The sequence below is a fragment of the Pelecanus crispus genome, chromosome 3 (assembly GCF_030463565.1).
Source record: "Pelecanus crispus isolate bPelCri1 chromosome 3, bPelCri1.pri, whole genome shotgun sequence".
Classification (NCBI taxonomy): Eukaryota; Metazoa; Chordata; class Aves; order Pelecaniformes; family Pelecanidae; genus Pelecanus; species Pelecanus crispus.
The window spans coordinates 55,988,951-56,015,954 of record NC_134645.1 but is presented as its reverse complement, the minus strand read 5'-3'; the positions used below and the strand labels follow the sequence as shown (position 1 = coordinate 56,015,954).

At 39.6% G+C, this 27,004-nt stretch overlaps 1 protein-coding gene across 1 annotated transcript in view; it reads left to right on the top strand.

Moving 5' to 3' along the window:
- Window positions 1–25,404, top strand: part of IGF2R (insulin like growth factor 2 receptor) — a 62,613-nt gene extending 37,209 nt beyond the window's left edge. The window contains exons 24-48 of the mRNA XM_075708621.1: window positions 367–510; window positions 1,204–1,382; window positions 1,746–1,833; window positions 3,356–3,562; window positions 3,923–4,053; window positions 4,764–4,861; window positions 5,712–5,848; window positions 6,475–6,665; window positions 7,334–7,460; window positions 7,842–7,964; window positions 8,976–9,247; window positions 10,946–11,158; window positions 12,083–12,232; window positions 13,327–13,488; window positions 13,999–14,206; window positions 14,604–14,750; window positions 15,219–15,453; window positions 16,439–16,575; window positions 17,609–17,723; window positions 18,701–18,847; window positions 20,311–20,495; window positions 21,007–21,193; window positions 22,266–22,430; window positions 23,063–23,132; window positions 23,569–25,404. Of these exons, the coding sequence (XP_075564736.1) occupies window positions 367–510; window positions 1,204–1,382; window positions 1,746–1,833; window positions 3,356–3,562; window positions 3,923–4,053; window positions 4,764–4,861; window positions 5,712–5,848; window positions 6,475–6,665; window positions 7,334–7,460; window positions 7,842–7,964; window positions 8,976–9,247; window positions 10,946–11,158; window positions 12,083–12,232; window positions 13,327–13,488; window positions 13,999–14,206; window positions 14,604–14,750; window positions 15,219–15,453; window positions 16,439–16,575; window positions 17,609–17,723; window positions 18,701–18,847; window positions 20,311–20,495; window positions 21,007–21,193; window positions 22,266–22,430; window positions 23,063–23,132; window positions 23,569–23,970 (4,220 nt within the window). The 3' untranslated portion in view covers window positions 23,971–25,404. The remainder of the gene's footprint in view (window positions 1–366; window positions 511–1,203; window positions 1,383–1,745; window positions 1,834–3,355; window positions 3,563–3,922; window positions 4,054–4,763; window positions 4,862–5,711; window positions 5,849–6,474; window positions 6,666–7,333; window positions 7,461–7,841; window positions 7,965–8,975; window positions 9,248–10,945; window positions 11,159–12,082; window positions 12,233–13,326; window positions 13,489–13,998; window positions 14,207–14,603; window positions 14,751–15,218; window positions 15,454–16,438; window positions 16,576–17,608; window positions 17,724–18,700; window positions 18,848–20,310; window positions 20,496–21,006; window positions 21,194–22,265; window positions 22,431–23,062; window positions 23,133–23,568) is intronic.
- The last annotated feature ends 1,600 nt before the right edge of the window (window positions 25,405–27,004 follow it).

Below are 27,004 nucleotides of genomic sequence, written 5' to 3'. Positions count from 1 at the left end.
TAATAATTACTTTGAAAACCTTTAGTTCTTTTCATGACTGAGTGCTGCTTCAGCCCAACTCTGAAGAAAATGGATTAATTTAGTATTGGCCTCTGGAAAAGTACACCTGTGAATTGTGGAGTAGTTACTTGTGGGAAGTAACTGTCAAGGGAACTCTGTTCTACATTTGCTGTAGTGACATTTTGTATGGCAACAGTACCTTCTCTCCATGGATATCTAATGGGATTCTGAAAATTGCTTTGAATTATGTGTATTCATCAGTGAAACTTCTATCATTCCAAACCCAATACTGCTGCAAGTATCTAATAGGTTACTTATGCGTGTATGTTACTTACGTATGCTTACTGTATGTACCACATCTTTCAGATGCTGCTGGCAATGAGTATGACTTAAGTGACTTGAGCAAAGAGGGTGAACCATGGGTTGCTATAGACACTTCAAAGGAAGCAAAGAAGCAAACATTTTTCTTGAATGTCTGCAAGCCTTTACCCTATGTGCCTGGATGCCCTGGTAAGCCAAGCAGCAAGCATTTCTTAACTTGTGACTTCTGATGCAAGACCTTTAAATGCAGAATGACATCCCTTGGTATTTTAATAGGATTTCTTGAATCCTGCCCGTTCAATCACTGAACTTGCATAGACCTGGGTGAGGTACGTCAAGGGTATAATAAACAGATTTTCTCAAACTGAGAGTAGTCTTAATGCTCATCAGGACTCTTGCATTGAGATGTGTGGGAATGGATTTTGGGAAAAATGCATTGAGTTTAGTATTTGCCAGTATCCCTGATTTTATTTTATTTTTTTTTAAAGATGAAAGTTAAATGTTGTTGAAGCCTTGTAACTGAATGAGGCCAGAATGAGAAGCTTATGCCATATCTTATTGCACTTCTAACCAGTTTGATTTATTTAACCTGTTGCTGCAGTCTTCTGTCAGTCTGTGGGAGCAGATAAGTTAGTGCAGTTTTAAAAATTTCAATGAACGCAGAACAGTAACTTTTTCTATTCCTCAAAGGCTTTGGACACACAATGTCTCTAACTGTATTTATGAAAACACTTCTGTTGTGTTCTGCTTCAGGAGTTAGAGACAGTCTGCTTTAATGCTCAAAGCTTTCTAAAAGCTACTCCATTATGTTATTTTACAATAAAGTCAACTCTAGTTGTCAAAGCTTTTGACTAAAATACAGGCTGCTTCTTTTGCCTATAGGTGGTGCCATAGGATCTTGTGTGAAATATGGTGATAAAGGCAAGAACCTTGGAGTCATTCAGATAAACCCACAGGCTGCTACGGATGGGTCATTAAGCATTATCTACTTGAATGGTGACATATGCAAAGATAAGCAGCATTATTCTACACGTATAATCTTCCAGTGCGATCATACAATGGTAATTTTCTGTGTCAGTTGCTATTAATAAGGATTTTAGAGCTTGGACTTACTGTAACAAAATAGACAGTGTTTATTCCTCTTGGAATGGAGAGGCTGGTTCTAAAAAAGTAGTATCTTGTATTCAGGTTTTTTCCTTGTCTCTCCTTACAACTGCTTTCCTGAGCCTGTAGAACACAACAGTGAACTCTATTGTGGAGTCCTGTGAGCCACCAAAAGCAGCTCTTTGCTGAAAATGAGTACTGAAATTTGATAATAGAGATCTTGGACTGTGCAACTGTAATAAAAAAGGATTCTGCATGTATGTTTTGAGACTTGCAATGTAATTGTTAGTAAGCCTCCTTCATATGGCTCTTTTCTGTAGGGATCACCGGTGTTTGAGCAAGAGGATGACTGTGAGTTTGTATTTGTTTGGAGAACCTTGGCAGCGTGTCCTGTTCACAAAGCAGAAGGTAAGTGTAGTTATTTCAGCTTTAAAATATCAAACAAATCTGTACAAGTAAATACTTAGTGAAGCTATGTTTGTTTCTTGCCCTGTGAATCTTTCTGTAAAGGTGCTGGCTTGTGAAGGGATGTCTCTTCTGAGCTTTAAGCCAACTAACATGTAAGAGCAATGTTACTTTTTGCTCTAACATTAAAAGTACTATTTAGGATGACAGGCAAATACTAAAAGCAACTAACCTGTTTCCTGTCTAGGGAAATAAGATAAAATAATAATGCTGTCTCTGCCAGATCATAGTACTACCTTGTTAAATCACAGGCAGACTTACTAGTGTCTTGTAAATCTTAAAAAAAGCATCAGGTTTCATGAGAACGCAGTTGATCCTATGCCTGGCAAGTCATTCCCTGTCCCTCACTGAAGACTGGAAGCTATACTGTAAACTTGACCCATGTTAGACAATGGGGCGAGACCAGCAGGGAGAGTATTAGAGTTTACAGTTGACTACAGGACATGCAAGAAGGAATCGCAGGTTTTAGTTCTGGTACTCGGTTGGCTCTTAGATGGGAAGTTGAGTGTGCAGGTATCTTCTCTGCTCTTGCAGGCTTTGTTTGGCAACTTGTAGATAATGCCTTATAAAACATCCAGAGTTCCTGTAAAGGATCTGTTGCAACAGTCCTAGACTTTTTGAAACTGTCAGTGATCTTACGAAGCATAAGAGGAATGTTTACAAGCTACTGCTCTGTAGCACACAATTACTGTGCAGGACACTGGTGACAAGAGTTGTGGTTTTGAAGGGAGGGAAACTGATGTGATGTCTTTAACTTGTACCAACTTGTTGGAAGATTGAGGGGAACATAATAATCATGTGATACAATCTGATGTTTTTTTTAAAAGCTTCAGAATATTGAGCAAAGGGTCACTTTAAAACTGAGGACTTGATCAGCATCAAAGTTACTGATGCATATCAGCTGGTTAGACTCATGAAACTAGAATTTTCCCAAACCTTTTCTGTATGCATCTTGGTAGACCTGTAAGCTGTAGCTAACATCCTATTATCAATTATTTCCTAATTTGGCAAACTACATAGCTGTTAAAAGAAGATACAAGACTGACATCTAGGACAACTTTTGCTTTGGCCTTGTGACCTTGCTGTTCTTTCCAGATAATTAAGCAAGTGTTGGACTTAGTGTCTCTGGTTCTGTACTTAACCTTCAGCATGGCTAAAGGAAGAACATGTGAGGCCACTTTGAGGTAGTTTTTGAACTACAGTGTGACTTCTGCATCTTGCTTTAGTGGCAGTTAGAAAAGAAATGTTCCATTTGTAGCTTAGTCTTACAGTTCTGGATATTGGTGACTTCTTGAAACAAGCTGCTTTGCTGGACTAAAATGGTTCTTCAGTGTCACTGCCCTAAAGTGCTAGCTACTTGTTTTTGTGGCCTTATTTGTGCCAGTAAGCCTTAATTGTCCTAAATGTATTTGGCATGGCTCACGGATATTAAATTGTAGTTTAAATTCTTAACTTTTCTTTAAAGGAGAGGATTGCCAGGTGAAAGATCCAAGGTATGGTCATGTTTACAACCTGAAGCCACTTTCCAATAAAGACATAAAAGTGAGTACAGATGAGTATGACTACTACTTCAGAGTTTGTGGAGAAATAACAGAACCTTGCAAACCAGAGGCTCACACTGTGTCATCATGTCAAGTAAAGAAGATGGATAATACTTTCAGAAAAGTAGCAGGTACAGCACTTGATCGGAAGGAACTTAGAGAATGGGAAGATTAACCAGGGTGTAATTGAAGCTACTATGTGATGCAAGAGGGGTTCTTGCTAATCTTGTACATCTTATGAGATAAAACACCCTACCACTTTCGCTTCATGTGCAAATAAAATGTCATGTATATAGTTAGCTTGACACACAATTAGGAATGAGCTCAAACCTACTGTACTGGAGTAGTACTCATTCAATAACTAGGTCACAAGTTTTAGAGTACTTCATTGTGCATGTTATTGCTGTCTGTGTAACCCTGTTGCCAGAGGCATTACTGCAATCATGTATTTACTCGATTAGCTGTTTACTTTCTCAACTCTTTGCTTCTAGGCTTGCTTACAGAAAAACTGACTTTCAAAAATGGTTTAATAATGATTAATTACACCAGTGGAGAAAAATGTCATAAAATATACGAACGATCAACTGCTATATTATTCTATTGTGACAAGACTACATCTGAGGTTAGTTTCAAAACATCCTTCCTGTACGTACTGTCTTCCAGAGTTACCTTCTTGATGTGTGGAAAGGTAAGGTGAAGAACATGAACTAGCTTCCTTCAAGGACTTACCTGATCATCTACAGATTAGGCAGGAGATTGAAAGGTCCTGTGAGGTAATAAAAAAATGACGAATGTTTTGAATTTCCTATTTATGGAAGGTACCTTTGTTATGCCCTGGGAAAGTCAGGGCATGTTGTTCCTTTAAGGCATGCCTGCCATTAGCAAAGCTTTTGGAGATGTTGGGAAGGGACGTTCTCCCAGAAATAACAGCCGTTTCTTTGTAAGAAATAAAAGGTAGGAGGATGAATCTGCAGGAAAGCAGATGTTATATGGCCAGGCCAAAATAAGCTTGTTACTTGCTCTTAGTATCTCTCTCTGTACTTGTACTTTCCTTCCTGTTCTTAAACAATGGTGCCTAGAGTTACTTTTGCTCTTCCCATTACTTCATGGAAGAGGTAGAAGCTCCTAATGGCTGCCCTTTTATCAGAAGTGTGCATGTGGATAAACTTGGTTTTGGGAGAAACCATGCTTTCAGCTGGCCAGAGGCATAGTGTGGCTCTAAGATAATATGTAAATACAAGTTTCTGGATCTTGAAGCAAGACTGAGACATTTTGGTAGCTTCAGTGTATCTAAATGAGAAAGTAAATTCCTTTTGTATGTTGTTCTTTCAGCCTGTATTTTTGAAGGAAACACCAGATTGCACCTATATGTTTGAATGGCATACTCAGTATGCTTGCCCACCTGTTAAATCTACTGAGTGCTCCTACAAGTAAGTTGTTTCCACAAACTTAAAATGGAGCTGTATGATGACAGAAACAAATACAGCCTTATTGCAACTCCGCAATACTGCCACTTTAGCTATTGTATTTTGACTTGTCAGTAGCCAGCTAATGTGGCATTTAATGCCAACAATGTATTCTAAATAATTTTTGCGATTTGTACTTCCTAAAACTAATTTCACTGAAGAAAAATACTTTCTTTGAGCTTCTTCTGGGGAATAAGCTTAGTATCAAAGTGAACTGTTGGGTATGTGGTTATTGACGGTTGAACTCTGAATATGTTAGGTTGTTACAAGTGTCTAGTTATTATTTAACTATAGCTAATTTAAACAAGAATACAACTGCTGTCTGTTTGGAACTTCCACCAAATAAAGCTCCAGAAAAAATGTAATCTATTTCTGTCACAACCAAGTATTAGCTCATTAAGATTTGATAAGTGGGGTCAAATGTGGCTGCTAATTGGCACATGGTTTTAACATCTGGCATCATGATATGTTTCTACCCTAAGGTAAAACCACCCACTGTAACTGTGCTTTGCTTGCTATGCACTGAATGCCTGCATGCTTCAGTGAAACGTCAGAATTACTCTTGCATTGGATGAGGGCTGTGTACATGTGGACAGTTACTGTGGGGATGGCTGGTGCAGTGATATATATCTGTACCGAATTTGAGTTTTTTAGGGAGCAATGAGTCTGGTGCAGATTTCTTTTCCAGCATGATACTCTGCTTATAGAGTTATCACGTTAAAAGTTACTGTAGTAACTTCAGAATTGTAACTTACCATTACTTGATTTTTTTTTTAAAATGCCTATTAATTTGAATCCTTTGTCTTTTTTACAGGGATGATGAAGGAAACTTCTATGACTTTTCATCTCTGACACGGCATAGGGAGAATTGGGAGGCAATTGCTCTATCTGCTTCTGCACAGAAATACTATATTAATGTCTGCAAGCCCTTAGTACCATATGGTGCTGCACGTAAGAGCAAAATAAAAATATATTCTCACTGTAGCTGGGAGGCAAGTGGTAGGACAGTACTGCTGGTTGTTCAGAGTGAAAAAATCGCAAAGCACAGTATGTGGAGACAGTGGTATAATTTCAGCAATAGAGGGAAGGGTAGATTGTGGGCCTGACTTCCATCTGCTTGGCAGATGAGATTCACTAGCAACTCTTATCTTCTCTTGATAACTTCAGCACTCTAGCTCTTCCATCCTTACACAAAGTCTGCTATAGCTCTTAAAGATTAAAATAATCTTTTGGCACAAGATGTTAACTTCAGAATTTTCTCTATGGCATTTTCTGACTGACTCTACGTTTTGTGCAGTAGAAGACCAGGTAACAGACTCTAGCATTTCACTCTGTGTAGTAGTCTACTTCCCCAGTAGTAGCTGCCACTACTTTCTGCATGGCATTGAGTGAAGTCAGGCGGTTGCTGCTCCTTGTAATTTTGGGGAAAAAAACACCCCAGTGAGTATGGTTTGGACAGTGGCTTGGAGGTAGATTAGCCATGACATACCTGAAAGTAGAGTAGTGGAGTTTTATTCCAGGCAAGTAAGCCTTAATAACAGTTGGAGTAATAATGCAGTTTTTGTTCATCTGTATAGGTTCCTGTCCTTCTGATGCCGCTGCCTCCCTCATGGAGGGTGGAAAATGTACAAGTCTCGGGGAAGTGGCTGATGGTCCCCGGTGGGAAAACGGTATTTCTGTTCTGAAATATATTAATGGGGAGCAGTGTCCAGATAAAATTCGCAAGAAAACAACGATACTGCGCCTCAAGTGTGATGAAAGCAAAATTGTAAGTGGGCTCCTTCTGGTGGGGTTTTATGTTTTCATGAGTTGTTCGTACCAATGTATGTGTATGGAGAATGGTGGGCAGTTCTTATCTATTCCCTAATCATCTGTAGTTGGATGGGAGCCAGTCTTGTAAGCAGACCGGCTGGCTTGTAAGTACTTGAACGTTAGATGCTGAGCAGTTTGAGATCCTTTTTGTACAATCTGCTAGCACAGATTTTATCAATTGTAATAGCTTCAAATTGTCAGTTTGTGTCTTGAAGATGAATGTATTGCAGGTTTGGAAGTGTTTCAAGTAGTAAATAATGCTATTGGCTGTGTAGTTCTTAAGTCTTGCACATCTGTATGCCTTGCCATTAAGTACTCTTCTATTTGGTCAGATGTCTTACCCTCACCTTTTGGATTTTTCTATTGCCCAGCTAGGCTGCCGTTAGCTCTCCTCTCATCAATTTTATTGCTCCTGATAATGATTCTGTACTGTTGTGTTTTTGAAATAGTCACAGTTAAATACTCTGTCCTTGGGTTAATTCATTGGACCACGATGGTCTGTTGAGCCCTAGGACTGGAATTTGAACTGAGCTCAGATGTAGGCTTCAGGGATAACCCCATGGCCTGAAGTCATAATAGTATCGCCCTGGAGAGATGTCACTGTCTCTGCTGTTTCATGTTTAGGAATCGAAGCCAGAACTTATAACGGCCATTGAGGATTGTGAATATACCTTCTTATGGTTCACCGCTGCTGCGTGTCCTCTTAAAAGCAATGTGCAAAATGACTGCCGGGTAACCAATCCTGCAACAGGTAAGGAGGAGGCCTCAGGATTTTGTATGTGGAAGAGGCTGCTGGAAGCAGCACCACTGCATTTGTGTTCTTGAGGGCTTCGTTAGAAAAGCACAGTGTGATGCATCCTCTGGATAGTGACTAACAAGCTTATCAGTGGGTAGAAATATCTTGTGAGGTCATGCAATGTCCCTTGGAACATATATAGTCTATAGTTCTGGAACTAGTTTTACCTCTAATTACTAATATGAATTAGTAACTGTTTGCCTTTCTAAGCTAGCAGGCAAGTAGAAGCTGGTTGACCTTCCTACTAAATTAAGTTACTGAAAGCTTTTAATACAAAGAAATGTCCTTGATTTCGAATTGAAAAAAAAATTAAATTATTCCCTGATCTGCCTACAGGCCACCTCTTTGATCTGACATCGCTAAAGCGAGAGTCTGGCTATACCATCAGTGATTCGCACAACAGAAAAATTGAGTTGAACGTTTGCGCTGAAGCTAAAAGTTCATGTGCTAATGGAGCTGGTAAGCGTCTTATCCCCTCTGATACTGTAATCACTGACTATAGAGTACCCAAAGGAAATACTTATGCTGGAGTTTACAGTAAAATGCAAGGGGCAGGTTTTACTGCAGATGTGGAAGGAGTGAAGAGAACAGCTGTATGGCTGAATTGGCTAGGAAAAGATCCTAAAACTGTTTCAGGAAATGAAGTGATGTATTCCTATCAAACTCCACTCCTAAACTTGGAATGTAAACCTCTTACATGGGCTCACTTCCAGTCCAATCCCTTTAGGTCTGAATGGGTGGGTATTCTTTTGGACATGAGGGCAGGAGTGTAGACATTTCTACTGCGCCTCTTAGCTTCCAGCTAGAGTGAGCTGAGCACAAAAATGGCTCTATGGTGACGTATTGTTGTAATGCATCTGCACTGAGCCTTGTGTCCACACTTCAAACTCTTGCCAGTCCTCTTTCTAGCTTTCTGTTCTGTTTTGGATGCTTCTGAAACATCAGTAGAAGTTAACTTGTATTTTAAGCTGCTTACTAGCAGGTTGAATTGTTAGCTCTTTTGTCAAACTGAATATGAAGTAATATTTAGGCATCTTAAATGCTAAAATAGGAGTATCGTTTGTGAATTAAAAATTATTTTTGTGTAGTTGGAAGGAAATACTGGATTGATTTGGTTTTTGAGGCATCTTAATAAAATGATATATAATCTGGCTGACATTTTGTGTTAATCTCTTGGTTTTCAGAGAAGTGGTAACCAAACACTGCTTTGTGACTGCTTAAATGTGTATACGTGCAGTACGTTCTGCTGGTTTAACGAAGTATTAATTGGCAATATTTGGTCTTTGTTTCAGTGCAGTTCAGCTCAGTTTAATGGCAACTCTGGATGGTGTGAAAAAGCCTATATTTCATAAGAGAATTAAAGTGAGACTAAAATCCTAAGTTTCCTGCTGTTCATGTTGTAAGGTGCAGTTTTAAAGGGCAGTTATGTTAGACTTGATCTGTTTTGTTCATTCTTCTTTTTTACTTTAGCTGTCTGCATCACTGGTGGTCCAAAACCAATTAATGCTGGAAAACCAAGTAAAACTTTAACTTACGAAGATCAGGTGTTAAAGCTTGTCTATGAAGATGGAGATCCTTGCCCTGCAGAGGATCCAGACCCTGAATTGAAGCATAAAAGCTATTTTAGCTTTGTATGCAAGTCTGATGTTGGAGTTGACAGCGAGCCTGTTTTTCTGTCTTTTGATGAGCAGACATGCACTAGTTACTTCTCTTGGCATACTTCCTTGGCTTGTGAGGAAGAGGTAAGAATTACTTCTACAGAAAACACTTGTGGGACTAAATTTCGGGGGTGGGGGTGTGTGTGGGGGGGTGGTGTTAGGCATAATATCAGTGTATGCTTTAAATTCCTTGAGGGAAAGGTCTCTTCCTGTAGCACAGAACCCAAGTTCATATAGAAGTTCTCAAATACATTTCTTACTGACGTTTTCAGCTGGCATAAACAATACTTGGCAAACTTCTGGTCCACATGGTGAGCCAAGTTAAAAGTTTAACACTTCAGAATAACTCCTCTGTGGAACCTATTTAGCTGCTTTTCTGTACAGCTCAAATGGAAGCCATAGGGCATCTTCTTGGGAATTGATGGTTAAGATCCTCCAGTGCAACAGGCTAACAGAGCTTAGGTTGGGTTGAGGATGGACAGCATCTCTGTGCATGGGAATAGTCTTTGTTTCTAAGCAAGTGACTATAGAGGCCAGGCAAGTGTATGATCAGTTTGCTCAGTGCAAAAACTGATAAACATTGATAGCATGAATTTAGGATCTGCCTCTGCTGTATAACACATGCTGTAATAACATGATTTGGTCAACTCTAGATGAACTGGTGTTCCAGACAATACTTTGAGCTAGTCTTACTTTAGTTAATTTTAGCTAGTGAAATTGTTACCAGTAGTGGGTGCACAGGGTAAAAACCAGCAATAGGAATAGAAAGCTAAATGAGCTATAAGGTGAATTCAGACCTTTTCTTAATGCCTGAACATTACCTTTTGTGAATCTGCCTAATCATTCTTTTCACTGCCTTGATTGCTTCTACTGTGACCATAATTCTCTGTGACAAGTTGTTTTCCTCATCACTGTCTCAGTGCTACCACAGCTCTTGCTTCCATTTAGGAAAAACATTTTCCAGTTTTCCTTTCCCCAACAGGAACTGTCACATGTCCCCTCCTTCTTCTGTAAGAGTTCTGCTACACATAGCTCTGGTTTCCTCTTCAGTAGTATGTACCATGCTGCAATACAAATCAACAGTACCCAAAACCATTGTGTTTTCTAGCCTATTAACTTTGTTCAGTAATCATTTGTGCATTTCTGATCTCTTTTCACAGTATATCCACAGTGACCCTAGCTATTTCAGTGTGGCGATAGCTAGGTAACAATGATGATTATTTGTCCTGAAATTAAACGGTAATTTTGTTAGTTAATCCTTATCTCATATCTAAACAAGAATAGGCTTCCCACATTCCAGGTAGAATGTCAGTAAGCTTATGCACTTTAAGAATGTATGAAATAGGTTCTGAGGAAGCACAGTGCTCAAGCCATCAACTTGCAATACAACAACTTTACATTGTTATAACCAAGCTTGGTTATTGGAGATGGTCCAATGTGTAGGAGATAGGGAGATGAAGGAACTGTAGGATCTACTGATCTTGTGAGGACATAGGGACTGTATGCTGGAGTATGCATGCCAGGGCTTTATATCTTGGTATTGTTCTGATATGGACTCTGTTCCATAAGAATGTTTCAATGACTGAGGTTTTTCATATGCAGCTTGTAGGTTCTTAGTATCTATAGACAAGTAAAAATTGTAACAAATGCTGTTTTACTTAAATAAAATTTGAAACTTTTAAAATGTAGCCACAGTTCTGGCCCTATGAAGGACAGGATGTTTGTTAATAAATCAAAGCAAGTAATAAAAGAATAAGAGCAATAAAACGTCCTTTCTTGTAGGTGAAGTGCTCAGTATTGAACGGCAGTTCTGTTATTGATCTGTCTCCTCTGATCCATCGCACTGGGTATTATGAGGCATTTGTGGATGAAGATATAACAGATGTTTCTCCAGACTTCTACATCAACATTTGTGAGCCTCTCAATCCTATCAAAGATGTCAATTGCCCACCTGGAGCGGCTGTTTGCATGGTTCCTGTTAATGAATTGCCAATAGTAAGTACTATGTCTGGAGTCACCAAAACGTGCATTTCCTGCTAGTTTAAAACAGTATCCCTGCCTAGAGACCTGATTTGAACCAGAGGCTTGACAATGGGTTAAAGAAATGGAATACAAAATTAAAATCTACCCTGCAAAATTCCCTTTCATCGCTTTTCCCCACGAAGTATTTTCCTATCCTGAACCCCGGTGATTTTTTTGGGTGTCAGAAGATTCCATACAGTGACAAATATGAAAAATTACTACAGCGAATTTTTTCATAGTGCTGTGCACCAAATACAGAGACTGGGAAGCAGAATGCCTCTTAGTCTGCCATTCTGTGGCACAGAAATGGTGTGTTTGATCCCATGATAGCCTGTTGCAACATGAAGGAGGATATGTGCTAGCATGCTCCAAAATGCATTTAGTATTTTCATGTAAGAACTTGACAGCAGCATGAATAGCAAGCCTGTGACAGAATATTGGTTAACTTGTCTGTGTTATTACCTTGAGAAATGGAAGTTTTTACCTTTTGAGGTCTTGTTTGTGAGCTGTAAAAGATGCACATAAAAAGTTGAGATTGTTTTCCATGAACTTCCACATTGATCTACGGACCTTACTCTATTGTTAATACTACACTATTTTTAAGTGATGTGTTGGTATTTTGGCACAATGATTTCAAGAAGAATCTACTCGTAAGACGCAGAACCTCCCTGGCTTTTGTCAAGCTTAATCAGAGTATTTTGAGCTGCTCAACTTGTGTTTTGTTAGGATTGAAATAAAACAGCTGTTCTTTGAATATAGAATGCAGTTTTCAAAAGTGCAATAGTTGTGCTCCCATGTAAACCAAACAGATGAATCTGAATTGATCTGAATTTCTGGGCTGATCTGAAATCTAGGTTTGTCCCATATGTCTCTTAATACATATTTTTGCTTGTGTAGGATATTGGTCGTGTTACTGAACCTCCCAAGTTAAATGAGGCTGTAAATGAAGTTTACATCATTTACAACAGCACTACTCCTTGTCAGATAAACAACAAATTGAACTATACTTCTCTTATTGTATTTCACTGCAGCCAAGGAACTAGTCTGGTAAGACATCTATTAAACTTATGTTGATATTGGGGTGCAATGGGAAGTGGGTAGTAACCAGCATTAGCTTTGTTTAAAACTAAGTCAAGGATTTGTTTCTAGCATGTAGGGATGGTCTTGTTTCAACAAGGAGTATACTTAGCATTTGTATTCTTAACTACTTAAATACTTAAATACTTAGTATTTGTATTCTTAACCAGGCAAAATTTCATAGCATGCATGAACTTTAGGCTTGAGAGTAGCAGGTTCTGATGGTTTCAAGGATCAGATTCCACTGAACTAATGTAGCGATAACCTATTGTTGGCATTAAACTTAATGCTGTATTGCACCTTGTCTAAGTCCAAAAGCTAACACAAGAACCAGTGTAACTGTTTGTAAAGCTATTACTGTGGAATGTTTCCCCTCTGTTGTAACCCTTTCCATAATCATACACAGCTTCAAAAGTTTGCATTTGGATACTTAAGTTTTTATTTTGTGTTGACACCTGAACACTAAATTGACGTTGCATGGTGGTGCGAATCTAACACTTCTTGAATTTTTTGAATGTTTTAACAAACTGTAGAGAACCACTTAGGTATGATGTTTGTCAAACTGGATCTTATTTGAGGTGCTCAGTGGAACCATTTTCTATCAACATGGGGCATGAGCTGAAACTCTAGGCAGCTCTGAATATTACACAGGCCATGCTCATATTTTTATTTAAAGTATGACAAAGGAAACAGCATTCTTTCTAAACCTTAACTCAGCGAACTTTCTTAATGTTCTCTACCATGGAGAAACACAGCTCTCACATTTTTGTTGCTGCTTTCAACTAAGCTGAACATCAAAATCTTGACCCTAATTAATAAGAAAGCTCGTGTACTTCAATTACTGCTTTGATTGTTTTCTGGAACTAGGTAGAATGTACTTCACTTGTAGCTTTTTTGGTACTGGTTGTAATACGAAGGCATGGTGTTTGTCCTGCAGTCAGTAAAGTCTAGCCTTGGTAATAATTGAGTCTAACTGTTGCAGAGAGGAGGGAGGGAATGCAAAAAGAACAACAAACTCTCCACAAATTAAACCTAATGTATCTTGCTGTGTTCTTTGGTAACAGGGCAAGCCAAAGATGATAAGGAAGCTTGACTGCAGTTTTGTGTTCGAGTGGGAAACTCCAGTTGTGTGTCCTGATAAAGTGAAAACTTTAGGCTGCTCTGTGACTGATGAACAGCTACACTATACTTTTAACCTGACCAGCCTTTCTGGAAGATCATTCAAGGTAATGCCTTCTGGTGGTATGTGGCTTGGTTTTTTAAATTGCCCATTGCTGTCAACATTTTAAAACTGAAGTAGGGGTTTCTTTTAAGCATCCTGGAGTGTGAGAGGAGTTTGAAGCATGTGCTGCAGCTGTGGTCAGTGTTGATATTTGTTGGGCTTCTGACAGAGGGAATAATATTAGAGGGAGTAACATCAATTTTTTAGTGTTTTTGAGAGGGAAATTCATGGATATACTGATGGGGAAAGGAGGGAGAAATCTTCACCTGTGGCAGAATCCTGAACATGAAAACAAGTCTGCTGAACAGACTATATCCTTGGTCCTGTGGGTGTGCTTTATCTGCAGTTTTTCCATATTAAAGGCCAGACTTGCAAAATTAGTTATCTTATTTTCCTCCTGCATTATGCAAGTACTGTGTGAGACTTGGTTTATAAAGCACATGGGTGGTTCTTCGTAAGCATTGACTGTAGGCTCTGAGGCACTCGTTTATGACGCTTCTGGATGTCCACACAGGTGCTTTCTGGATCTAACAGTTACCATGTTGGTGTATGCAGTCAGGCAGCAGACGTGCCCCAGGGAAAATGCAAAGATGGGGCAGTGTGCCTGACATCTGAAAGTGGTGTGTCATCTTTTGGAAACATAAAAGAAATGAAAATGGACTATAGCCACCAGGATGAAACGGTCATCTTGCAGTATACAGGAGGTGATCGGTGCCCTCCAGGTGAGATTGAAGCAGATCCATTCTTTATGTAAAAACTTGGCAGCTTTTTTTACCCTTAAAATATGAGGTTTTGTTGTGATAGGAGGGAAACAACATGGATTTTGCATACGTTAATAGAAACATGTAGTTCCATTAAATCACATGCACCATACTAATCTGCAATGTCAACATGTATCTCCTAGAAGAGAGAGTGCAACTTTTCTGTAGGAGTGCTAATTGTACGCTACATCCTGATTTTCTAGTTGGGTTTAGACTCAATGTTTCAGTATTTCTATTGTCTGCCTCTGCCTATGACTGTTCTTCAGTATTGAAGTACAGGGTTTGGATATGCCCCTGAATATGGATATGCTTGCTATTCTACTGCAAGTTATTAAGAGGATATACCTTTCCTTCTCAGTGACTGAAAAGGGAGAGCTTTGTGTGTTCCCCTTCAAGTACAAAGGGAAGACCTATAAGGAATGTATTACAGAAGAAAAGAATAGGCCATGGTGTGCTACAACTGAAAACTACCAGGGAGATGGAAAGTGGGGATTTTGTGGTAATGGTAAGAACTTTCTATATTTCACTTGCAAGGATCTGAGCTAACATGGGGAGTTAGCCATTATCAGGCTGGGCAGAAGACCTCTGGTGCAATACAGTGGAGGTGAAGGGGTAGGAGTGGGCAAGACAAGGAATCTATGGGACAAACCTGACTACTCAAGTGAGTGAGCAAAATACTTTTGAAATAAAAAGTTCGTGTCTTTGGATCATGAGTGTTCAAGTCATAAGTGATGACTCTGCTTTGATGGAGATCAGTCATTTTGGAAGGAACGCTACTTTCTAAAAAGCATGAAAGCTAACCTAGGGAATAAAATTGCTAGGTAAAGCATTTGTGCCTCTTTGCTACCTGAAGCAATACCTGATTAAAATTTTTGTTGATGCTGCAAAATTGCTACACTAAAATCCATACATGCCTGAAAGCCTCTTGCAAAGTAATTTTTTCTTTTTTTTTTTCCAACCTTCCCCCGTATAGCAACTGCAAGAAGGGAATCTACCATTATCTTCACATGTGATGAAAATGCTGGTGTTGGGAGACCACACCTTCTGAGTGAGACACTTGGCTGTGCTGTGACATTTGAATGGAAGACTCAGGCTGTTTGTCCTCCCAAGAAGATGGAGTGCAAGTTTGTCCAAAAACACAGAACTTATGACTTGAGAATGCTCTCTTCCCTGACGGGATCATGGATCTTTTTCCACAATGGGAACTCGTGAGTAATGAGCAACTCCCAGGGAGCGGCTTGCTAATCACTACAGTTGAAGTTGTAGTGTGACATAATATTTCTGTTTGGTTCCTGTTCAGAGTCTGTTTAAATTGCTGATAGTGTCTTAAAACTGTCGATGCTTAACACCGCATGTAGACAAAAAACCAGAAAGGAACCCATTTTATCTGAAGAGGATGAATAATTATTGTCTTCATCCTCACCCCTTCCCTCTGTTGGTTACTCTTTTTAAAGGATGAGTAAGTCTCAACTAAAAGCGTTTTAAAGGCTTTCTATTTAAACTGCTAGCTTAACAAAGTAATTTTGTAGTTTAAATGCAATTTTTTGGATTCTTAACTATGTCGAACAAAAATCTTAATGACTTTGCTGCTGTCTTTTGACTCAAGTGTGTAACTTTTTGTCTAAACTTTAAGTAGGGCTTTTTTTCCCCTCATTCCTCTAAGAATCAGCTTAGAGGAAAATATGAATGGCAGGAACTCATCAACCTCTCCAGCCTCCCCCCTCCAGTTAGCAAATAGAAATGAACTGGCAAGCGTGAGAGCATCTAATTCTAAACTTATGATAAACTGTGGGGTAACAAAACTGTTTCATTCACCACCTTGCTTAAAACTTAACTGGTATAGCACGCAAGAGATGCTGAATTTAGTATAGTAGTATAACCTTTATAGCTAAAAAAAATTTTGGGCATTTCTTGACTCAGTTCCAATTTCTAGTTTTGACCTAGGTCAAAATTAACTAGTGAACTAGTCTGGTAAATGATCAATTTTTTTGCACAGAGTCATTTACTTGAAAATGATAGTTAGAAGTAATCTGCTAAACCTTAGTGCGTGCTTTATTCTGTCAGCTGATTATAGAGTGTTTAACTTCTTTCAACCTGGCTAGCTTCCCTGGAGGATTCTAAAGTTTATATCTCACTTCTTCAGTTTAGCCTAAATTAGTTTTAAAGAAGTTTTGTCTACCGTGTTCTCTATAGGTACTATGTGAATCTCTGTCAGAGGGTACATGAGGGACCCACAGGCTGCCCTGAAAGAGCCAGTATTTGCAGGAAAAGCAACAATGGAGATGTTCAAGTTCTTGGACTTGTTCATACACAGAAGCTGAATCTGACAGGTAGAGTTACTTTTGTTCCTGTAGAGAGCTAGAGATGGTTAAATCTTACAACCTAGCTATAGTGGTTCTTAAATTGTGGTGAAGCTTTTATTTTGAAATATCTTTACCAGTGAATCTTCTGTTTAAAACCAAAACCAGTAAATGCTACTGCCAAACTTAAAAGTGGTGTTTCAGCCATGAAAAAACATTGAAGCAAATAAAGTGTTGTCATTAAAGCTGTAAGAAGTGAATTGTCTGTCTGAACATCAAGAAACACTTTTTTACAGTGAGGGTAACTGAACACTGGCACAGGTTGCCCAAAGAAGTTGTGGAGTCTCCTACCTTGGAGATACTCAAAAGCCATCTGGGTATAGTCTTGGGCACGTGGCTCCAGGTGGCCCTGCTTGAGCAAGGGGATTGGACCAGATGACCTCCAGAGGTGTCTTCCAACCTCAACCAGTCTGTGATTCTGTAACTGTGGGAGGGGGGGAATTGTTTTTGTTCATCCCGTTTTGAAAGACTTGTTCTATGTCACTGACTTCTTCAATTAAAGCAGCATGTGAAAGATGACTAATTGGCTTCACTCTTAAGAAAAGGAATAAAAAACTCTCAACCTTACTCAAGTTTTCAGTTTAAAGAATACTTTCTAAATTGCTGCTGATTTTATGAAATTGAGGGGAATTTTCCATCCAGCTACAAAAACAATGAGATGTATTGCATGTGTTTATTGCCCGAGTTTGTTTATAAATGGATATTTTTGTTTACTCTTATGGTTAAAAAATTATGTCTTAAATGTAAACATTCCTTATGGCCGTACTGGTGACCTGAACACACGGTATGATGTAAATACAAAGGTGTTTGAGGAGTGATTTTTAAATGATCATCAGTGTGAAGGCCTCAAATTACTGAAGTGCTGTAATTGATATATGGTCTATGCAGGGGAAAAAAAAAATCCTAGAAGTTAATCTAAAGTAATGAAGTCTGGAGAATGAGCAAAGGGAATTTCTGACAGCTGCTTACAAAAACCTTGACTGTCACCATTTTTCTCTTCTAGGTGATACAGTGTATATTAGTTACTCCAGTGGGCAGGAATGTAGGAAAAACAAGAAAGTAACGACAATTATAGAACTGAAGTGTGCAAAAACAGTTGGCATGCCCATGCTGCAGAGGTGAGTAACAAATTAACATACCACTCATCCTCATGGTTTATTCCTTTGTACCTCTCTAGTAAACTGCAAGTCTCTGGACAGTGACCGTCTGTTCTATTGGACAGTCCCTAAAATAATCCTTGGTCTGTACTTGTAAGACATGGATCTTCTGGAGTTTCTGCACCTGTTCACTTCCATAAACAATTGTATTCTGTATTTATCTTAAAATTTCTGGGCAAAAATGTAAGCATTCTACTTCCGAATTAGATCTGACAATGGCTGGGATGATGTTGTTTTCAATGTCAGTTGTAGTACAACCACTTTTAACTTTGCTCAAAATCTGTTTAATAGAAAACACTTACTGTAGGTAAGTGATTGAGCTATTAAAACATGGTTTATTGTTGCCTCAATACAGATTATTTAACTAGAAGCTGTCCAAAGTGAGGTATATATGCATGATCAAAAATACTGAGAAAGCTTGATGGCTTTTTGCTCAGTCTTGTTTTGGTTTACTGTATATTGTTTGTAGTATTGGGAAATTGAGCAAGATGCTCTGTATGAGTCAAAGAACTAGGCAGCAAAATCTGACTACCTTATTATACTCCTTGTCCTAGTTAAATAATGTGCAGCATGTTAAACCTGCCAAGAGCAGCCTGATGTGTTTGTTAGCTAAAGTATTTTGATAAAACCCTCCGATACACTGTGACTTCTGGAACTTTTGAAATAGGAAGTTCAAGTGGAGCCAGGTCTTTTTATGTCTTGGAACTACAGAAAAGTGCAGTGCAAGTCTTCAAGTAGCCAAGTAGTGCTTTCCCCCTGCCCCCCCCCCCCCCCCCCCCGAGTGCTACTTGACTATTTTAGCTTACTGTTGGCATGATGCTTAGGCAGGACATTCCCACCCATGGGTTAGCAGCCGTGTGTATTCCCTTTCTCAAGATACTAAGCAAAGCACTTGTTACCATTTCCTGGAATCATTAATTGTGTCTGTTATTTCGTAGGATTGATGAAGAAAACTGTGCTTACTATATCACTTGGGACACACGTGCAGCTTGTGCTGTGAAGCAGCAGGAGGTGGAGGTGGTGAACGGAACAGTTATTGATCCTGCAACTGGGAAAAACTTCTCTTTAGGGGATGTTTATTACAAGTAAGAAAGAAACAAAAAAACCCACAAAACCCAAAAAAAAACATTCCCCCAAAAAACCCCAAAACAGCATAACCCCAACAACAACCAAAAACCACAACACCTTAGTCCTGTAGAACTGTACTGCAAGAAAAGAGAGCTTGGTGCGAATATTCTATGTTGCCTTAACAGTTCTTAGCTGTCAAGTGGAAATAGCACTGAATTCACCTTGTACCAATGACTGACTTAAAAGGCCTGATTAACAGTGTGGCTCACAGCTGGGCTTATAGCTTTGAGCATGTCTGGGTGTACTCAAGACTAGTCTAAAGCATGCACATGCTCACCTTGATGTTACATCTCTTTATTATGGGTTATTGCTCTCTTCCGTAGTGTGTAGACTATGTGTTCAGTGCTAGAGAACTTGATTTTTTTTCACCTAGAGTACTCCTTGGCTTTTTACATAGCACCTTTTTTCCTGCTCAGACGATCAATATTGAAGTAGGAACCCATGCTTCAGAAGCCTTAGAAGTGAGGAAGGACAGCTCTGGAGGAATGATCAAGCATGACTGAACTCAGGAGAGGGAGGGGAAGACCAGCAGTTACACTGACTGTACTACACATTGCACATAATGCTGGTCCAGAATCTCTTATAAACTACTATATTTGACATCAATGCTAGTGTTACAGAAGGAAATCTGCCCATACTAGTGTTATGGGAACAACAAACTCTGCTTGCAGGGCACAAACCATTAGTGTGGAGGATTGGAGTAACTGAGCAGAAGTGTTGTGAATAAACCTTCTGAGCAAACATGGTGATAGCATTACAAGCATAGAGAAAAACAAAAAATCAAACAGGCCTGGATGAAGGAGGAGAGGAAGTCAGGACAAAAATAGAACTCGGTCTAATGTGAGATTAAAGGCAAGTTATATTTGAGCAAGGTCAGTCTTCAAGCGGGTGGCTAGAACAAATAGCTATGAATCTCAAAGTATTCTCACTCTGACCAGCACTGTGAAAGGATGCAATTGTAAATAGTACTTAGGTAATACTTATGGTAGAACTAGTTACCCTTCTGGAGAAGACAGCTAAGCTATGCCATTTATCATAGCTACAGAGCACGCAATATGGTTCTTATGGTCAGTAGGCTAGCTTGTGTATGAGCTGCTGGATCATGCTTTTGTCTCCGGTTTATCTTAATCCTTTCGAGGTATTTATGTGTTCATACACCTATTGAGGGCAATATAACTAGAAAAGTTTGCTTTTTGTGCATTCTTAGAAAAATTATATTTATGCTAAATGTAATCCTCATTTGTAATGTTCAGGGAGGAAGCCTCAGTCTTGTGTCTTTTCTGGTTGCTGAATCAGTCACTCCAGCTTGCTCTGGAATCAACCAGTGGTAGCAGCTACCACTGTTGCCAGCCTTATGTCTTGGAATAACCTAAATCTGTAAGTTTCGACTTAAGGATAGACCTGCCCTCTGTTTCTTCAGGTTGTACACTGCTTCTGGTGACATACGGACAAATGGTGATAAATATGTATATGAAATTCAACTTTCTGGTATAAGAAACTCAAGTTTCTCAGAATGCTCTGGAGCAAACATCTGCCAGGTTAAAACTAATGAACATCGCTTTCGGATAATTGGTTCTGCCAGAAAAGCTAAATATTATGTTGAGGGTAAGTACTTGCTTACTAGCCAGTATTGCTTGATACTCCATGTGAATTGCTTCATCAGAAAATAGTTCTTGATTCACAATATCTGTGCTAATTGATTTCTGTAAAGGTATCCAGAGTCTGTCCAGCAGAATTTAGGTTGTTTTTATTTCTTGTTGTGTAAGCTCAGTTGCAAATGTGTCCTTAGTAGGGTTTGGGCTTGACACTTGTTGAAAGACTGGTAGAAACAATGCAAGATAGAAGACTTGGTCTCCTGTTTTCCTCTGTGTTTGTGCTGCATAAGCAATGATCTCATTTATCTAGCTACTTTCTCTTGTAGCTTCTTGTACTTCTCAGCTTAGCCCGCTGTTCCATAGCGACTGATGGGATCAGCTATGTAAAAGTATAAGCTCATGTGCAGATACTGCAAAGTGTAAGCTGTTACTGCAGAACAAATACATAACTTTCCAGTGTTTAGTGCTAATAGAGTGTTCTAAAGGAAGTAGTAAACTATAAGGTTTTCTTCTTGTTGTAGATGATGACTTGGATGTCATATTTTCATCAGACTCCAGATGTGGTAAAGATAAATCAAAGTTTGTGTCTTCAACCATTTTATTCCACTGCAGTCTACACGTAAAGGAAGGCATCCCTGAATTCCTTCATGAGACAGCAGATTGCCAGTATTTATTTACCTGGTACACATCTGCTGTGTGTCCATTAATGTGAGTAGTTAACCATTTTCTGAAAGCAGCTCTTGTCAGCAGTTCTCAGCTGAAGGGTTTTTTGTATTTGTTCATCACAATGATTGTGAAAAAATGAAAAGCTAAAAAAGCAGTAGACTCATGGGTAGATGGAATTGGTGTTCATGTATGTAATGTTTAGCACACGACCACCAAATAAAAGCTTGCCAAGTTGATCTGTACAGAGAGCTGCTTTTTTGCATGGGAAATGGACAGGCATGCAATATTGTTGTTCTCACTAAGTAAAACCTACTGTAGCTAACAGAATATGCTGTTTCATGTTACTGAGAGGAGTAGCCAGTATTTGGGTAAGGTTTTTTTGTCCTCCTTGCTTTACTGTCTGGAAAAACTTTAAAGCCACAGTGAAGACTGGCCTTCCCCTCTATCTGCCTAATTCTTCAGGCTGGAGTGAAAATCATTACAGGTTTTAGAGGAACAGTGAGGTATTTCTGCAATTAATTATGATCAACTTATCTACAGATCCAAAAAGGAGTAATGAGGTAACAGTGTTTAAAGCAGAGTGACTGTATCTAGGTGTTTACCAGCATTCTTGACATGTGGGCAGCCTCACTGCGAAGAATGGAGTGACTGCTTCTGTTCACTTTCTGTTTGCTAGCTTGAAAACACAGGGAAATTGTTTATTCTGGTTTAAACAGGCAATTAGCTATTGAGGTCTGTGTAGTGCCATAGTCAGCTGGAAGGTAAATAATTGCTGTAGCTTTTGCAGCTTGCTCAGGTGCAGGTTTCGTTCTAAAATAGCTGCTGCTGTGTAAGCTCTAGAGTGCCTAATCATGCACTTCAGTCTTGACTGTAATCAGTTTTATGCACTGTTGGAAAGCATACCAGGATGTAGGCACAGTACATAAATTTTTATTTTTTCAGTGATTTTTACTTAGAATGAAATCCCCTGAATTCAGTTCTTCATAGCTGTTAGATAGGACTGGCAGGACGGTGTGGCGTGTTTAATTTCTTTGAATCTGCAGTTTCTAATCCAGTTTGATGCAACTGATCAATAGATCTTACTCGTCCTTTTCTTCCCAATCTATGTTATTAGACCGACCAATGATCCAGGAATCAATGAGCACCAGACTGATCAGGAGGCCCAAATACACAAAGGCCTTTCAAGGAGAAGTCAGGCTGTTGGTGCTGTGCTGAGTGTCCTCCTGGTTGTTCTCTCTGCATGCCTTATGATCTTGCTGTTCTACAAAAAAGAGACAAGGTAAGAAATGATTGGGAGGCTTTAGAAGTTTCTTTGGTAGGACTTGGTTTCCTCAGTGAAAGGGAAGTAGAGAACTTTAGAGATTTAAGTTCTGTTTTTCAGTTGGCAGCATCAACTGTCAAACTGGTGGTTTTTCTGAATTCCCCATTACTATCTGAAGGTCCATGTAAAAAGGGCACACAGTTGAGAGTACACAAGTGAATTGGGGTAGTCTCTATTGTGGACAACTGTTAATTAAGGAGGATAAACCAATGTGACAATATTGTTAGTATTTGATATCCCTCTCCTTTTATGGCGTCAAGCTGGAACCATACACAGCAGCAAGGAACAAGTGCAAGTCCTCCTGATTCTCCGCTTTCCAGACAAGTTTGTGGTTTTTTTTTTCCCTTAGACATCAAGGCCAGAGGTGTTCCAGAACAGTCACCCTGAAGCTGTGGTAAGGGGGAAGATGTACATCATCATGGACTGAATTTTGTTAATTGTAGTGGTTCAGGGTCAAGTGTCACTATGCGATAGCTTGCAGCTTGCTTGGTGAAATGCTTTATGTTGATGTTAAAAAATCCAATGAAGAAAAGCAAGGGCTAATAAGGGGGATACAGTCTCGCTAATGCAGTGTTCTTCCCCTTCTTTAGGGAAATGGTAATAAACAAGATAACGAACTGCTGCAGAAGAACATCTGGTGTTTCCTACAAATACACAAAGGTAATAAAGTGGCAAGATCGAAGGTTTTGTGTCTTGTCAAGTTTTTTTTAATATGAAGCTTTTATTAATAAATAAACCCCCCTTAATTCCTAGTTCCTTCAGTGCATGGAAACCATACTGTGTGGCTTCAGGATATCTACACAATATCTACATTTATATTGTGAAATGGGAAAGGAAGATAGAGTTGAGGAAATGAAGAGCAGTCTGTAAATAGCCAAATAACCCATAAAGGTACAGGAAGAGAAAGAATTCTGTTTCAGACATAGTGAAAAGCGATAGTAACAGCATGCTATTGCAGTACTAACTTACGACTAAGTTAAACCCAAGGCCATGAGTGGTGTGGGGTCTGAGAATTGGGGAGATCGGCGTGTGGCAGAGTCTAGAGTGGTATATGGTCTCCTCTTACTTTTTTTCTTTTTTTTTTTCTTCCTTGCAGATAAGCAGTGAAGAAGAAGCTAATGAGAATGAAACAGAGTGGCTTATGGAGGAAATCGCAGCACCAAATCAAAGAACAGCAAAAGGAGGGCAGGAGAATGGTCACATTACTACCAAGTCTGTTACATCTGAAGCCTTTACCTCTCTCCACGTGGATGACCTGGACAGTGAGGATGAGGTGTTAACCATTCCAGATGTAAAGATTCAGACAGGAAGAGGACTAGATAAGAGCAAGCACCCACCAAAGAAGCCACCCAGTCTCGGGAGTGATGATAAAGCTTATTTGCTGAATGGGGAAAAGGAAAGGAAAGCAAAAGCCAAGCCAGGGCAGCAGCAGGCACAGAACTCTACAAATACAGTATCGTTTCATGATGATAGTGATGAGGACTTGTTGAATGTTTAATAACCCCTCTTGTGCCTAATCAAATATATATAGAGAGATTATATATAATGGGACGACATTTCCAACCAAATATGAAGACTTCAGCCTGAAAGGTTTTTTCTGAATTATGCCTTTAACAAGAAACCATTGAAAAGGGAAGAAGAGAAAGATTTCCTGGTTGTTTACAATGATCTGTTCAGTAATGACTGGATTTCTAACATCCAGTTGACTGAGTAACGTTGATTCTCTCTAGCCAGGACACTTTTTTTTTTTTTTTTTTTTTTTTAAGCCTCAGCATAGATGTTAAATGCTTGCTTAAAAAGGAGAAACCTTTGAAAAGAAATGATTAAGGCTCAGTGAAGCCCCTGGCTCCAGAGACTCAAGTTATCTGACTACTAGCATTTTAACTCCTTGTATTTATTGATTCTCACTACTCAGGTTTGCTTAATAGCAACATGTTCTTCCTGCCGGCAGGGTATTATTCTATGGGTTCACCCATCATAAGACAAGGAAAAATATAACTTTTATGTGTTGGGATGATTTGATGTAAATTTTGGAGCTGGTCTAATTTATCCTGTAAATTTGAATATCCATTCTAATTTAAACAGATCATTGGTTGATTGAAAGGTACAACTCTGTATAGCTTTAGCCTGAAATGGTTGCTGTTCTTTGCATGATATTTTTTTGGTACTGGTCATCTGACTGACTGCATCAGTTTGCCTAAGCAGCTGACAAGCACCCAAATATTTTTTTATTCTCCTAGATGATGGCTGAACTAGGCCGACTGCACGCAGAACAAGAGTTTGCAAGGACAAAGAGGCAGAATTCCTATAATACAATCTGCACTGCCCAGTTTGTCATCACCAAGCAAAGCCCAACAACTAGAGGAGCCCTAGTCGGCACAACATCTCTTTGGTATTAATTACAATAAAAAAAAATTGGGCCAATATTTTTCTGGTAGCCTAAGTTCTATCTGTTATGCTATGGTCCTGGCCATGGTCATTGATCTGAAATGTTGCTGGCAATGAATGCAAGTCAAATTTCCTCTAGTAGTCTGTCTTGCTCTTCTCCAGGTGTTTCCTAAATTAAATTATGGGCAATGATGAGGTTTCAAAGCGTCATACAAGTACATGCATTGGTCAGAACTTTTGGAAACTTTTCATTGTTCCTTTTGGCTGGCATACTCAGTTTTAAGAATGGTTTCTTTTTATAAAAACTCCATTTTGAATCAAAATAGTGTAATATAAAGTATTCAGCAATTTCAATAAAAGATATGAGGTGGGTATTCCAAATACCACATCTCAAGTCTGGAATCTTTCTTAGACTAGTCTGTAATGCTGAGCATCAGCCTGGTGTGATACCCTTTTTTGCTGTGATAGCTAGTATCTTAATCACATCACTCAAAACAAAAACCGATGTTTGATGACAAAGGTCAAAATATAAAGGTAAACCTCAGTGGTGTATTATTTCTTTTATTAGATTTGGGGTTTCTTCTCTTGTATTGTTACCAGTGAAGCTGTAAATAAGTTTGGCCAAAGCTGCATCTTGTCATACTTTTAAAAAAAAAAAAAAAAAAAAGCATTTTCCATATTTAGCATTAGGTTAATTTGGGGGAATAAGAGGCTTGACAATGCATTTTTAATGCTGTCAGTTACCACTGCAATAGTTCTCTCAATGGATGTTGAAGAATGCTGCTTCCCTTCCCCAAGTCTTCAAGGCTGGCATCTTGGAGTCATTTGATCCACGAAATTCTGCATGAGATGACTTCCCATGTATTCAGGCATAACACTGCATGGTCTCTTTGTTGTGACTGAGGCACTCTGCCTGGGGGTGCTTATCTGAGCAATACCAATGACATATTTCTAATACGCAGCTGAGAGTGGTGAGTGACTTCAGTGTGTAGTCTTAGGAACTATTGCCCAGTCTTTATCTAGGCATTTGTAGGTAGGCTGACTGAATCTTATATTGTTCAGAGCTGGATGCATGACTTGCTTCACCAGACTATTTTTCCAGTAGAATACCCTGCTTAACCATAGGGAGGGAAGTGTTATGAGAATAGTGGGGACCAGACAAGTACATACAAATGGCTGGGCCAGAAGCAGAAACCCTGCCAGTCAACAGCACAGCTCCCTGGGCAGCAAGCCTCTAAGACATTGTTGTGGTTTAATCCCAGCCAGCAACTGAGCACTGTTGATAGCGATATCAGCTGTGGCATGCCACTTGGCTGCCTTTGACTCCAGTTCATACTGAAGTTGTAGCATGTCCAGCATGGCAGCACTCAGCAGTGGTGTGACTTCATTCAGACCATGATAGCGTACTGTTAGTCTCCACTCTCCATTAGATTTTTGCACTGGCCGTGTGGGACTGTTAAAGGGTGAGCGAGTCTCGCCGATCACTCCGTGTCTCTCCAGTTGACAAATCAGCTTATGGATGGGAATCAGGGAGTCTCGGTTGGTGCGGTATTGCCGCCAGTGCACTGTTGTGGTAACGATCGGTACCTGTTGTTCTTCCACCCTCAGCAATCCCACAACAGAAGGGTCCTTCAAGAGGCCAGGCAAGGTAGACAGCCATTTAATTTCCTCTGTCCCCAAGGCAGCTATACCAAAAGCCCACCAGTACCTTTTTGGGTCCTTGAAATACCCTCTCCTGAGGTAGTCTATGCCAAGGATGCACAGAGCCCCTGGGCCAGTCACAATGGGGTGCTTCTGCCACTCATTCCCAGTTAGGCTCGCTTCAGCCTCCAATACAGCGGGCTGTTGGGATCCCCCTGTTGCTTGAGAAATGCAGATGGGTTCTGCCCCTTCCTAACTTGATGGCCACTGTGCACCAGTGGCCACTAGAGCCTTATACTCCTGTGGGTCTGATGTGCCAGGCCATCGAATCCACACAGTCGAGTAAACCCGGTGGTCCCTTTCCTCCACCTGGCTGGAGGCAGGACCCCTCTAGTCCTGGTTATAGTATTTGGTTGTTCACTACTTGTAAATACGAAATCACAAGTCCCTTTATTGAGATCAGGAGTAAGATCAGCCCTTGTGCTCTGTCTGGGGAACAGCCC